At 53.0% G+C, this 13,389-nt stretch overlaps 1 protein-coding gene across 1 annotated transcript; it reads right to left on the bottom strand.

Moving 5' to 3' along the window:
• Positions 1–172: 172 nt before the first annotated feature.
• On the bottom strand, positions 173–13,198 carry A1O7_08228 (dynein heavy chain, cytoplasmic; the record flags this gene model as incomplete). Its single annotated transcript, XM_007762221.1, has 1 exon — positions 173–13,198. One exon carries the CDS (start codon positions 13,196–13,198, stop codon positions 173–175), a length of 13,026 nt encoding a protein of 4,341 aa, XP_007760411.1.
• Positions 13,199–13,389: the final 191 nt, after the last annotated feature.

Genomic DNA, 13,389 nt, shown 5'->3' with positions numbered 1-13,389 from the left:
CGTACACTCTGCGCTCAAAAGGCGGTTGGTCAAATTGCCGTCCGTCCCAACACAAGAAAACGTGTCCATGTGGACGCTGACACTTTATGGTCATGACGGAAGCACTCTTCCAACCCTCATGAAATCAACCAATCCATTCCTGTCCATGACCCAACTCCATGCCCAACCTCCCTCAAGCCCTATGTGAAGCCTCCGACATGGTCTGTTCACCTTCCTCCAACAAATCGGTAATCCTGGCCAGTTTGCTAATTGTTTCCCTGCCTTGTCCCATTAACAGCAATCTCTCGGCGTTGGCGGGGAGTCCCAAGTATGCAGGCGGTTCTCGTTCAGGTAGTGTATCCACCCAACCCATGAAGTCACGAATCGTGGTCCCTGAAGGAACCTTCAGCGCCTGGCCTTCATCCGGATCAGACACCAGTTCGTGGTCAGTCTCATACGCAGCAGGGTCGAAAACTTTGCCCACAATTTGACCCAGCAACGAGAAATCCCCCTCATCATCAATCTTGCCACCATACATCTCCGTCACTAGCGTCCGAATCAAATCCCATGGCAGTTTGACTGGGGCCACATTGGAACGTCCTTGTGCGATTGCCTCGACCCAGGAATCTATTATGAATGAACAACATTCGTAGTCGCTGTCATTGAACTCCCAGAGGCCTTTCCATCCCAGTGTTGGCGCGTATCGGAGCCGTTCTTGCAGCACAGCATGAAGGAAGCATAGCAGGAGGTAGAGTCTAGCCTTTTCCACCGGCGTTCGCGAGCCTCGGTCCGACAGTACCGTCATGGTGTCCTTCATGTTCGCTTTCATGCCGGCAGGTTGCTCGTACACAAGTGTTCTGCACGCTTGCAGGAGGTTGACCGGGATCTTGGGGCTTGATTCCATCGACAAGAACAGCCTGAAATCAGGGTGTGGCTTGAGTGCCGACAGACGTTTCTCTAAGCTCTGCAACCACTGTGAAGCCAGGTGAACGTTCTTGATCAGCACCCAGCTGCCACTTGCTGCAGCGCTCGTGATCGCTTTGTCTGCGCTGGCGACACTTTCTTCGGATCCCATGGCGACATTGGCACATGATGTATTCTGCTTCTCAACCAGAGCATCAACCTTGTAACTTGCGTCGAAGCCGGGGTTGGAGCACAATGCGATCGGAATCGAAGACGTGACTTGCGCGACGATTGTTCTCAAGTCATCATCGCCCTGGAATATCTCTGATCCGAACACGCTTGCTACGAGTGCTTGAGCTGCAGGCAAGAATCTGTCTGGTCGAGCCAGCTTGATCAGTAACAACTTGTACAGGTTCTGGTCCATGGTGTTGTCAGTCTCATCCCAAAGGATCGGGACGCAGTGCTCTGCACGCTCAGCCGACATGAACTGTTTCCAACCTGTGCTTGTGGCATCAATCTTCTCCTGTTGGAAGATTGGGATTCGCTTGACTGCCGGTATGATGTCCTCGTCATGACCGTCCGCAGGCACCGCGCCACGGGAGTGGGGTCGATCCTCCAGAATGAGCTCCATCGCAGATTGGTCAAATTGGTAGGGAGTGGCTCGAACAAGAAGCATCGCCAGCGTAATGCGATCCTTTTGCAGCAGGGACAAGGAGGTTCGGCGGTAAGCTTCCACGAAAATGTCCTTCAAGATGATCTCGCCGCGTTCCTCATGATTTGTCTTGTTCGTCAGATGAGGGTTTCGGTGGAGCACCGTGTGGAAAATGTCGATGAAGTATTGTAGCGAGAATCTATATCCGTGGTTGAGATGATGCAGCTGTTCGAGCAGAGCGAAGATGGCGCTGCACGCATTGGCAATATGACTGTAGCCTTGGGTGATACGGTCGACTTCAGCCATGACGCCCTCCGTCTCGGCAACCTTTTTGGTGATGACGGCAGCTTCTTTCTTCAGAGTCTCGAGTGTCTGAATGACGTTGTCATCGTCGAGAATGTTACCGCGAGACTCGTTGAGGGCCTGTAGCAGCCTCTTTTCCAACTGTCGGAGATTGGTGTCGAATTCGCCTTGCATTTTGACCAAGTTGGTCCGTCTCCTGTCGACGTCCGGCCGCTCTGCCTTGAGGACATCATCTAGCGATTGCGTCCGCAAGCTGCTTCGCGTGACTGTGAAGTTGATGAAAGTAGTCCTGCTGCATACATCTGGTGCGAAAGCCGCCGAGGGGTTCCTAGTGGAGAGATACAGTTGGAAGTGCTCAGAGAAGTCGATCTCTTGCTTGCCTAGCTGGATAAGGACCCGCCCGCCCGTCTTCTGGTATTCCTTGTTGAGAACGTGTGTCAAGATGGGGTCCAGATATTCGGCGTCCTGGATCAAGATCGGATTGCCAAAACGTAATGCACTCTCAAGCTGCTTCGTGAAAGCATCGTCAAGGAAGCTTGTTACTGTCAATTTCCTGCCTTGGTGCTCCTGCTTCAAGAATTCTGTGACTCTGCCTGGCGGATCGATGATCAAGGGATACCGGTTGAAGCGTTTGAGCATGATGGCGTTCTCCATGCACAAGTCGTCCGCGGGAAGTGAGTGCCGCTGCCATTCCAAACGTTCGTCCGCGGACGACAGATAGCCCAGGACGGAGCCGTCGGCCTTGCAGGAGATGCCAGATTGAGACATATGGTGTAACCAATCATCACTCATGGACTTTCTGAATTGTTGATCGTACAAGCCCCCATATGCCAGGAATGCCGACGCGATAACAACGTCGCCAACGAGAGTCTGGATCTGTGTCTCGAATGACTTGCTGGCTGCGTCCCACCGGACCCGTTCGGAAGAAAGACTGTCCAGGAGACGAAGGCTACGGTCGACTTTGGTCTGGACCCGCGCCATTTCGCTCTTGATCGCCTGTGTCTCACTTATAAGGGCCGCATATTCTGTCTTGTACGTCGCAATGCTTTCTTCAAGCTTCGAGATTGTATTCTCAATGGCTTTCGCTTCCGCCTTGGTCTGCAGTGCCTTGTCTTCGAGCTGCTCCACTTCGGCTCGCAGCGGTCCCACTCGGTCCAGGATCTCAGAGTAGTTGACTTGTGCTTCGACCCATTGGACGAGAGGACCGCAGGCCTTGCTGGCGCGGTTAACCTTCTCAAACGTAAAGTCCTCAGCGGACAGATAGTCGTGGCGCATCTTGTGCCGGAGACTGGGCGTCATATCTTTCTCGTTGTCATAGTTCACGATGTTTGCGATGAAATCGTCTCTTCGCACAACAGCCTGAATAGCCCTCCAGTTTTCGACCTTGTGACCGAGTAACGTGCATACTGCATCCAAAGCAAGCTTGACACCAGACGGCGGATTGGCCATCGATCGCACTTCGGTGAGATATTGTCTCTTGATGTTGCTGACACTTCGTTGCGCTTCGATGACCGCTGGCTCGGCTTTGGCCAAATCGCCCAACACGATTTCTTTTCGGCTGGCTACCTCCTTCTCTTGCTTCTCTAGTTCTGTCTGGATCTCGAGCGAAGTCGTCTTCTGTGACTCCGCTGTCCGCTGGTCGGCCACCATGCGTTGCAGCTTTTCGTTTGCCTCAGCATCTTTCAACTCCAGTTGCTGCTTCTTCTGCGCCAGGCTTGCCCTCAGGTCGCGTACCTTGTCGACAGTATCTCGGAGCTTCTCGAGACCGACGTTGAGATGTCGCTGTTGCTCTTCGAGGTCTTCACGCTTCTCTCTGAAGAGTTTGCCGAATTGGGTCACAAAGTCCAGGTAGTGGCGGGGCGTGAGGTATGTGACGATGCCCTGCTGGCGCTCCAACCGATCATTGGTCTTCTGAACAGAGTAGTGTATATGCACCATTGCGTTGACGATAGTATCTCGGTGTGAGGCTGGCAAAGCCAGGTCCCTATAAGCGACAGGGATACTGTCAGGGGCGGTGAAGTTTGGCTTGTCGAGGTCGATGGACTGGGTGAGTTCGTAGCCGACCTGGAAGAGAGCTTGATCCGACCAGTCGCCCATCCAGTTGAGGACACACCGGTTGAACAGCGCTGGGCTGGTAGCAGCCTTGGATGATAGACCTTCTTGTGGCGGGTTCATGGTGAAGACAACATGCAGGTTGCGGACGATCTGCTGCGTGAACCACTTGTAGAGTTCTTCTTGCGAGTCCAGCATGAGATTCTGTCGTTGAGCTCCCTCTTTGCAAGCAGTCATCAGCGCGGAGTATTCATCTCCCTCAAAGAGACCAGGGACCTCTCCGTTGGCGAGTAGAGTGTTCATGCGCTCGAGGAACCCGGAATCGAGGACGTTCGACTCGTCCATGATGAAGCACACCTTCTGGCCCCGTGTGCCGCAAGCTTTCAGTACGGTTCTCAAATCATCATCAAAGTCTTCTGCGGAGTAGCGGCCGTGGACTTTGATTTGGAATATACTCAACCCGTTCATCCAGGCCACAAATCGTGACAGTGTTGTCTTGCCACTCCCGCTGGTGCCGATAAGGATAAGGTGGCCTTGAGGTTGACGGAATACTCGGTCGATGCGTAGAGCATGCTCAAGGACATCATTGAAGAGCACAAGCGGGACATCGACCTCTTCTTCACAAAATGTCTTCAGACGTGCTTTGACGAACTCCCGCAGCTGCTCTTGTTCAACAGACACATAGTTCTTGGACAGCCAATTCGAGAACAAGATCGGTCCGTGAAGAGCTTGGTCGATATCTGCCGTAGGGAAATGCTGAAGCACTGTCTGACGGACCATGTCAGCTGTCCAAACACGCTCTTCCTGTTCAACGAGTCGATCCTGGAACAAGCGCAGTGCCTCATGAGCCCAGATGCGGAGCAAGCCTTCCAGAGAAAGGTGCTCAAGAGGCGCGATTGCTTCGTAAATGCCACGAACCCATCGAGTCAATTCTCTAGGTGAGTAAACGTAATGCGGCTGAATATCAGGTGTGAATCTGGCTTGTGATTTCAGGTAGAAATCGACCATTGCATGTGTCAAGGCATCGGCGAACCCACGCAGGGATGGCACAACCTTGAGGACTGCGTTGTTGAAAGTGCCGTAGATCTGTGTCAAGGATACTTCACCTGGGTAGTCGACCATGACCACGGGTGCGTGTCGCAAGAATCGGTCACCCATTGGATGACGACCCGCATCTTCTGGCGGGTTGCAAGCGCCGACAAACTGGATACGCTCCAAGGACACCCACGCTCGATCCGATGTCCGCCAGAAACCATTCTGCTCTACGAGCTGCCGCAAGAAGCTGATAGCTCGTTGGGTGCCGTACTTGTCAGGCGCTGGCAGATTGATCTCGTCGCAGAAGATGACCAACCAACGGCCAAGCTGGGTAGGCGATAGCACCATCCCGTTCAGCGTCTTCTTGTACTCGCAGTATTGTTCGAACGTCTTGATGACCAACTCTGGCTGAGTGGCACTAGAGAAATTGAGACCGACAACTTCCATGTCGGGGAGTTTGCGAAGTGCGCTGAAGAGAGTCATTGTTTTACCAGAACCCGGGGGCCCGCAGAGCATCAGGGGTTTGTGCTCAGCCAACCACGAGTACAAGACGTCTTCGTGGCGCACGGTGTCCATCGTGGGGATAATAACGTCGGTCTGGGTGATGGAATGAGTGTTCAGGTCGATCGTAGGTACCTGAGACTGCCAGGGCACCCATTGCGCATGTGGCAACATCACGTCGTAGTCGATGAGGGAAGCACTGCCGTCCAAGCCTGGTAGGTCGATACTGGTCATCGTCGAAAGGAAATCACCAAATTCTTTGCGAATGGTCAAAGATGCATCGCCCACAAGACTCCACACAGTTGCCAGCAAAAGCTTCTTCGAGATGAAGGCTTCGGTCTGTTCCACTTCCAGGGGAAATTCAGGGTGGTTCATGTTGTACTCCAGGATTGTTCGGCAACCTTTGGCCAAGAGACTGAAGAGACTGTCGAGAGCCCGCGCGGTGGTAAATTCCATGATATGTTTGTGATTCCTCGCTGTTGATAGTGCTTTCAACATGAAACCATCGCGCTCGACCAGTGCTTTCAGTGTCTCCACCACACGGCGTTGGGTCTCCTCAGCCTTTGCACCAAGACCCGCCGCTTTGATTTCGTCGTCGAGATCTTCAAAAGTACGGTTTGCCAGCGTTTGTAAGTAATGGTCGATCATCAGGGACGGACTGACGGTGTCATCCGAGAACCACACCATACCGCAGCGACTGACCGTTGCAAGTGTAGCATACTTCAAGCTTTCGACCTCGAACATAATTCGAACGTTCGGCGGCAGGTTGAGTCTTTCACCATTTGGCAGGGTGAGCAGCTTGTTGTCGTCAAGTACGCTGTTCAGGTTCTCCACCCACTCGGGATCGACATCGCCATCGAAGACAATCCAATGCCGCTTGCTATCTTCGCCACGGAGATTGTCAACGATCTTTCGCAAGCTGGCAGTAAACAAACCGTCGGTCCATTCCCGGGTTGTGCTGTCAAGGCTGCCATAGAGAGCTTCCTTAGACATAACCTTTGGATCGATAACGTGATGGACGCCCTCAATGCCCTCGACCTTTTGCAGAGCTTGTAGCAGGACTCTCCAGATTGCTGATTTGCCAGAAGCAGACTGTCCTACCATCATGACACCATGGTGAATGTTTTGGATCTGATACAGCTGAAGAATCTTTGTCATCCAGGCCTCGCTTTCCGTGAGGTGATGTTCTTGCATGACTTCCTTGATGGCGTCGACGAGCCGAGTCATGTCAGCAGGAACATATTCGACGTTAGGGAAGTCTTGGGCCTGCAGGTCAACAAGTGTCTCGACATCCTGTTTGATGAGTTTGGGAGAGACTGTCTCTCTGATGCTCTGTACAATGATCTGAGGCTCCAGAATGCTTTCATCACTGAGTGTATCTTCCGAGCTTTGCATGCGGATACGCTTGAGGCCGCCGGAACTGACGAGGACACTTTTCAGTGCTCGCAAGCCAAAGTCATAGTGAGGTTGCTTCGAGAGTCGGCGAGCGCAATGGTCGAAGAACGGAACGACTTGATGTGAGATCTGCTTGGCTTGCTTGAAACCCTGCGAAAACAGCATGACTTCGGCAATCAGTTCCTTGTCCGGCTTGGACATGGCAACACTCCTGAAAAGCTTCTTCAAGTTATCAGGCAAGTTGGAACGGCCCGCGTAGCCAGGATTCATGGTGATGAACAAACCGGTGTTGGGGTTGACCTTGAATCGGCGCCCAACAAGTTCGATTTGTGCCTTCTGCTCGTTGGTAGTGTGCTTGAGGCCAATCTGGATATTCTGGATCTGCTGAGAGACAGCGGAAAGGATTCTTTCTTCAAGTCGATTGAATTCGTCAAAGCATCCCCAAGCCCCGACCTGACACAGACCCAGGAAGATGCGGCCCATGGCCTGGAAGTCAAACGTGTCATCGCAGCAAAAGACCAGCGTGAAACGTCCCAGTTGAAGCCCCAGAGCCTTGACTGACTCGGTCTTTCCTGTTCCAGCAGGGCCATAGGGCGAACCACCCAGTCGCTGACAGAGAGCTTGCGTCAACGTGAGGAAACAGCGGTCGGTAAGCGGTGTCCGGACAAGGCGATCTGGCACGCCCAGGTACTCGTACCCATAGTCAAGGTCTGCATTAGCCATCTGAATGCGTAAGCGGCCCATCAAATCTGCGTTAGGGTCATAGACATAGCGCATCTGCAGGATCCAGAGATGGTGGCCGGGCGTATTTGCTTCGGTCGCGATAAGTTTTGCGATGACATCCCGTTGGTGCACCGCCTCGGTGATGAAATGCTCGCACTTTTTGCGAGTTAAAGCGGGCAAGTCATGCAGAACACTCTCGGCCAACAGGTTGAGCAGTCTGATTTCGTACTCATGGAGCTTCGACAAACCTTGCCCGGCGGCTTCCAGCGCTTCCTGGACTAAGTCGGTCCAGACGACCTGGGCACCGAGTATCATGATTTGCGCAGGGAACCGCCTCATATAATCCTGGAATTGCTCCACGTCGAGGTCGTCGGCGGTAAACAGCGGTCTGAAAGCCACGACGGCTTCTGTAAGCAGTTCAGCTAAGGTCTGCTTCACACTGCTGTCAAGTGCCGAAAGCCAATCGTTGATCTTGGGCAGCTTGATCAGAGACACTTCTTTCTTGAGCATGACTACTTCGCCTTCCTTTGAGATCACCGCGGTAATCGTGTTGTCGTCGTTGACTTTGGCGCCAGAAATCCCTGCGAACATCTTCTTGAAGTGTTTGGCCACACGGGTGCTGTCGTTGCTGTTGCCAATGATCTCGAGCAAGTCCTCGTCACCAACGAAGTAGAACCGCGGGAACGACACCCGCTCGCGCTCGAGATACTCGCCCAAGGCCTTCTGGATCTTGCTTAAAAGCTCGGCCAGTCGTTCCAGGGACTTCTGAACACCGGGGATCGAAAGGACGTCCATCACGAACGGGGACTTGTAGACCTTCTTCATGACCGCCGAGAACTCGGTGTTGATGTTGGAGAATCTACTTGACTCAGTAGGCAAAAGATGCTTGATGTCGTTGTTGCCGGTGAAGACGCCTTCGAGGTAGACCCATTGCCTCTGGACATCAATCCAAACGTCGAACAGGACATGAACGCGGTTCAGCTTATCCTCCCATGATGAAGCCTCCTCCTCGAATTCTTTGTAGTACGGCGAGTGGCGCATGGCTTGCAGGGAATTCAGGTTCTCGCTGCATTTGGAGAACAGGTCATCCCAGCCCCGAATCAGACGGCACTTGTTCTGATAGTTGACCAAGTCAAGCGGATAGCTCTGCCATGTCTCTCGAACCTGTCGAACGAACTCTTCGAGTGCCAATTCTCCACGTGCTTGGACGATAATATCTCGTATTGTAGATTCGCTGGCCACAGGCTGAAGATCCCACACATCTCCCAGAGTCATTGAGACCTCCGAGTATCGCTTGTTGGGCTTCAAGGCTTTGTAGATTTTCAACCAGTGTCGTTCACGGATCGCATCAGACTTGAGGTCCGTCAGGAGAGGATTCGCCTTGATCAGTTGTCGAAGAACGTTTTGTACATGCTCGAAGGCGGCATACTGTCGCATGCGGCTGGGCATCTCTTTCGTCATCTTCACCAGGCCCTCCAGTGACTGCCGCAGTTTACGGGGCTGAAGGCTAGTCCATAGCATATCGCGGAGCTCGGTGATGCTCTGCCATATCGTAGACAGTGCCGACCAGACAGATTTAAAGTCGCTCACCTCTTCGAGCGCTGCTGCCAGGGCGTTGTCCCGAATCAGGGGCAAAGCAAGTGCTTCTTTCGCTCGTGACACAGTCTCCGCTTCTCCCTGCAACTTCTGCATGCGTCCTTCGTACATGCGCAGAAGCTCGGCGGCTTCGGCTGGTGGGATGGTACCGGATACTGGTTTCTCTTCGGTCCACTGCGCAACCACGTCCGTTATCCGGCCAGTGATGACACGATCCTCCGCAATGATATTGGCACGGAGAGCGTCCGTCTGATCTTCGACAACCTTGCTCTTGCGGTTCAAAATCTCCTCAAATGCATCCCACTCGTCACTGACTTGATTTGCATAAAGCCAGTCACTGGGAAAGTTGTACCGCTGACGGGAAAGAGCCGTCTGACCTTGCCGGAAGATCTCGACTTCAGGCTCCCATAATATTGCATTGCGCCGACATTGCTGGACGGTGGTGATGAATGCGACCGCTTGCGCAGTTGAAGAGGCTTCCAGAGATTGATTTTCGAGCTCCGCACGGGATCGCTTCATTTCAGAGTAGACTTCTGCCATACGGTTCCCAAGAATTCCGCCAAAGTTGGTCGTGATCTCATATTGCCACTGGTCATACTTCTGAGTAATTTTCGCCTGAACCTGCTCATAGTCGAAGACAACGCTGCCGAAAGTCTTGCGTCCCTCAGACGTGTCAAAGGTGGAACGTGCATGACGGACTTCCTGAAGTAGTTGATGCCACTGCGCCAGATCGTCACCAAGAACTTCACGAAACTGGTCACTGCGGAGATCCCATAGATTCTGGTAAGTGTACCATTCTTCGAGGTAGACAGCCATGTCTTCGATTCTGGCGTCGATGGCGTTGTAAGCAGCCTGAAGCGCACCCACGTTGAGCATGGGTAAGTCGGTGAAGGTCGGCATCTGTTGTGGCGCGCCAATATCTGCGGTCACTTGATAGCGCGACGCTCTGATCTGAGGCAAGTGGCACAGTATATCCAACCACTCTTCGAGTTGATGTATCCAAGACGCTCTGACGAAATTCAGAGGAGGGTCGACAAAGACAGTCTGATTGTTCATCATTATTTCGATCTGTATCTGAGGAAACTGCACATTGTAGATTGTTTCTTCAGAAGCGGGATATTGCGCTCCGACCGACGTGAACGTAGCGGTCCAGTGCTTCAGAGCCGCATGGAGACGGTTCTCAAAGATCTGGCGCAACTGCAAGTTCAACTGAGAGACCCAGCTGGAGAGATTCGAAAAATTTTCGAGATTCATCTTGTCCACGGCATTCTGAATGACGTCCACCTGGGCATGAAACTTCTTGGCCGTGTATTGACATGTCTTCATCTCTGAGATCGCTTGTTGAATGGTCTGCTCGAGGGTTCGCACGGTGGCTGTCTTGTTTTGCAATGTGGTGACAGCCGTAGCCAAGTCCCGGACGTATTGCACATGTGCCGAATCATTGGACGTGGCCTTTCCCTTAATGTGTAGTTCGTAGGAATGGATGAAAGAGTCCCATTTTAGCTTGATGCCCGTTCCAAAAAGGCTTTGAACCTCCTTTTCGTAGCCTGCCATCAGTGGCGCCATGTCAGGTACCTCTTGAATTGCCCGGAATGCGGCAAAATATCCTGCCACGCTTTCCATAAGGCTAAGCGCGTAGGGATACACGCGCTGGGCCTGTTTCGCAGTCGTCGCTATCCGATGCGGGATTTGATAGTTGAGCCAGCTGAGGTTGCGGACTTCCTTGAAAAGGGAGATCGCATGGTTGTCGAAGTTTACGATGAGCTCCATAGCTCCGTTGGAAGCGCGACTTCGCGAAATGGTAAACAGCCTACCGGTGACGGAAATGTCTCTGGCTTGGATGTCTCGGAGCCATGCTTCGTAGATGTCGCGAGTCGTGAGCTTCTTTCGGAACATCTGGCTCTCGGCCTGCAATTTCTCTCCTTCGGTATAGAGCATCCATTCTTCTCCGAGCACAGCCTGGACTTTGGACATGTAATTTTCCAGCTGTACCTCGATCTGGCGGACCCACAGAATAGCTCCGGCGACTGGAGGGGTGTCACGAAGTTGAGCCATCATCTGTGCCTCCGAGCCGCCGTACTGCTGCTTGAACCTCTCGTGGAGCGCGGCGATTGCGGTCTTGACGTGTTCCAGAAGCTGGGTCTGATATGCTCCGATAGCGCCCCGAACCTTAGGTCTGACGAGTAAAGCGTTGAATTTCTCGAAGACGCGAAACATCTCGTTTGCCGTCTTCGCTCTTCCTAGTCGGTCTCTCAACCTCGTAATGATCGAATCCTCGACACGAGATGTCCGTTCAGTATACTGCATCTCGGCTTGAACCCAGATTTCCGTGCCTTTGGGAGACACATCAAGGATGTCTACATGGCGCACAATTTCGTAGGCTGCAGCTACTTCTTCCACGGCGTCAACGTCTCCAAGCTCTTCAACCACCGCCACGGCGCTGTCATCCGCCGGTTGAGTTGGGTCGTTCGCTCTAGCTTTGGGTCCCAGAACATTGACAATGGTCCGGCGCAGTTGTTCGTGATCGTTTCGGAATTGGTAGACATAGCGCAGTCGCTCCTGTGTTTGGGCATGTCTAGGGACAATCTTGACCGGCACAAAGTCGGCATTCTTGCGGCGGGTGATTTCTCGAGCAACGGTAGTAAAGCTCTTCATCTGATCGTCCCAGGTTTCCCAAACCTGATTGACCGAGTCCATCAGTTCAGTGAATTCTACCCAGCTCAACAACATGATGGAACGGCCTTGGAGCAGGCGGAGTACGTGGGTGTTCATGTCTTCCGAAATGCCTTCCACCAGCCTCAGAGCTCGCCGGATAGGATAATTGCAAACCCTCCACTTTTTGTTCAGATGGGTGAAGATCAGCACCAGGGCTTCGGCCAGCTTTGGCAGCGAGGTGGCCGAGGACATTTCCTCGAGGGGAAAGTCGCGCATCAGAGTATTATAGTTTCGCACAACGTCAAGAGAGTCCCTCCAGCCAGTGTCAGTCTCGAAACTTACCACGGCCTGTTGCCGCTTGGCCTTCTTGAGGATTTCTAGGGTCAAACGGACGTGGTCCAGGCTTATCTCCTCTACCAGCTTGTTCAAGGCCGCCTCCATAGATAGCCAGAAGCTGATCTCTTGAGCTGCCGATGTCTGAGTAGGAGCGGCATCCTTCACGTCCTTGGTGAACTTTGTGATATTCTGTATCGACTTGATCCACGTGTTGACATGGTTTTGAATGCTATTCAGGACGGTGGTGTTCTCGAGAACATGGGCCGGAATCAGTTGGACGGAAGGTGCTTTGCCCTGAGCTTCTGCATCTTGCATGGCGCCCATCACGACTTCGTGCATTGGAAGATGTATCATGGGAATATCGGTATTCTGTTGCAAGTGAAGCAGGCTCATTTCCAGTTCGGCAATTCTTCTCTTTGCTCCCGGGACGCCGCCTTTGGCCTGCGGGTCATACCAATTCCGAGTCGCGGAGCCCTGTTGCCGGGTATAGGCCTCGAAATAGGGACTGAGGACATTGTGCAGAAGTGAGTAGACGACTTCGTAGGGCGAGATGGCATCTCCAGCCGTGGTTGCTTCGCCGCTGATGTTGTAGGAGCCTGGAAGGTGAAAGACTTGGATCTGGCTGGCTATCGACTTTCGACCATCTAAAGGCCCGGACAGTTTCAAGAAGGCAATGGTGGCAACCGTCGTGGGTGCGGGACTGAGTTCGGACGATAGGGTGTAGAGGTGCTCGATTTCTGCCGACCGATTAGAGTCATGCCGCAGAGGACCATTCTTCGACTCACTTGGGGTGTCATTATGGCCATTAACCAACTCTTCCCGAACATCCTTCTGAGCATACAGCGTCACCTGGGGGTCAACCGCAAATCGAGCACATTTGCTGAGGGCTTCGGCATGGCTGCCTTTCGAGAGTAAGCTGCCGACCGCCTCCAGTTCCCGCCTCGCCGCACCCAGGGTCGTCTCGATCAATGCAGCGATGTGATGGAGAACATGGAGAGGATCGACCGGCTCCAGCAACGAGGTATGAGCGGAGTCCCCATTGGGAGTACTAGGCGATAGGACGTCCATGGGAGGTACATCGACTGGTCTGAGGAAACAGAAAATCCGAGGACGAAGACATTTGCCAGCACGCTATGTCCTCCAACGCCGGCGCAATGCTGACAAGAACCGATGTGCGAGGGATGCGCGGTGAAAGGGAAGAACCAGAGCGTTGATGATTCGCAGTGGTGTGTATGATTTTGGGTTGTTGGCCATCAACC

This window comes from Cladophialophora yegresii (genome assembly GCF_000585515.1).
Source record: "Cladophialophora yegresii CBS 114405 chromosome Unknown aczIN-supercont1.6, whole genome shotgun sequence".
NCBI lineage: Eukaryota > Fungi > Ascomycota > Eurotiomycetes > Chaetothyriales > Herpotrichiellaceae > Cladophialophora > Cladophialophora yegresii.
The sequence above is the reverse complement of the archived record's forward strand: the minus strand, read 5'-3'. Positions and strand labels throughout refer to the sequence as shown.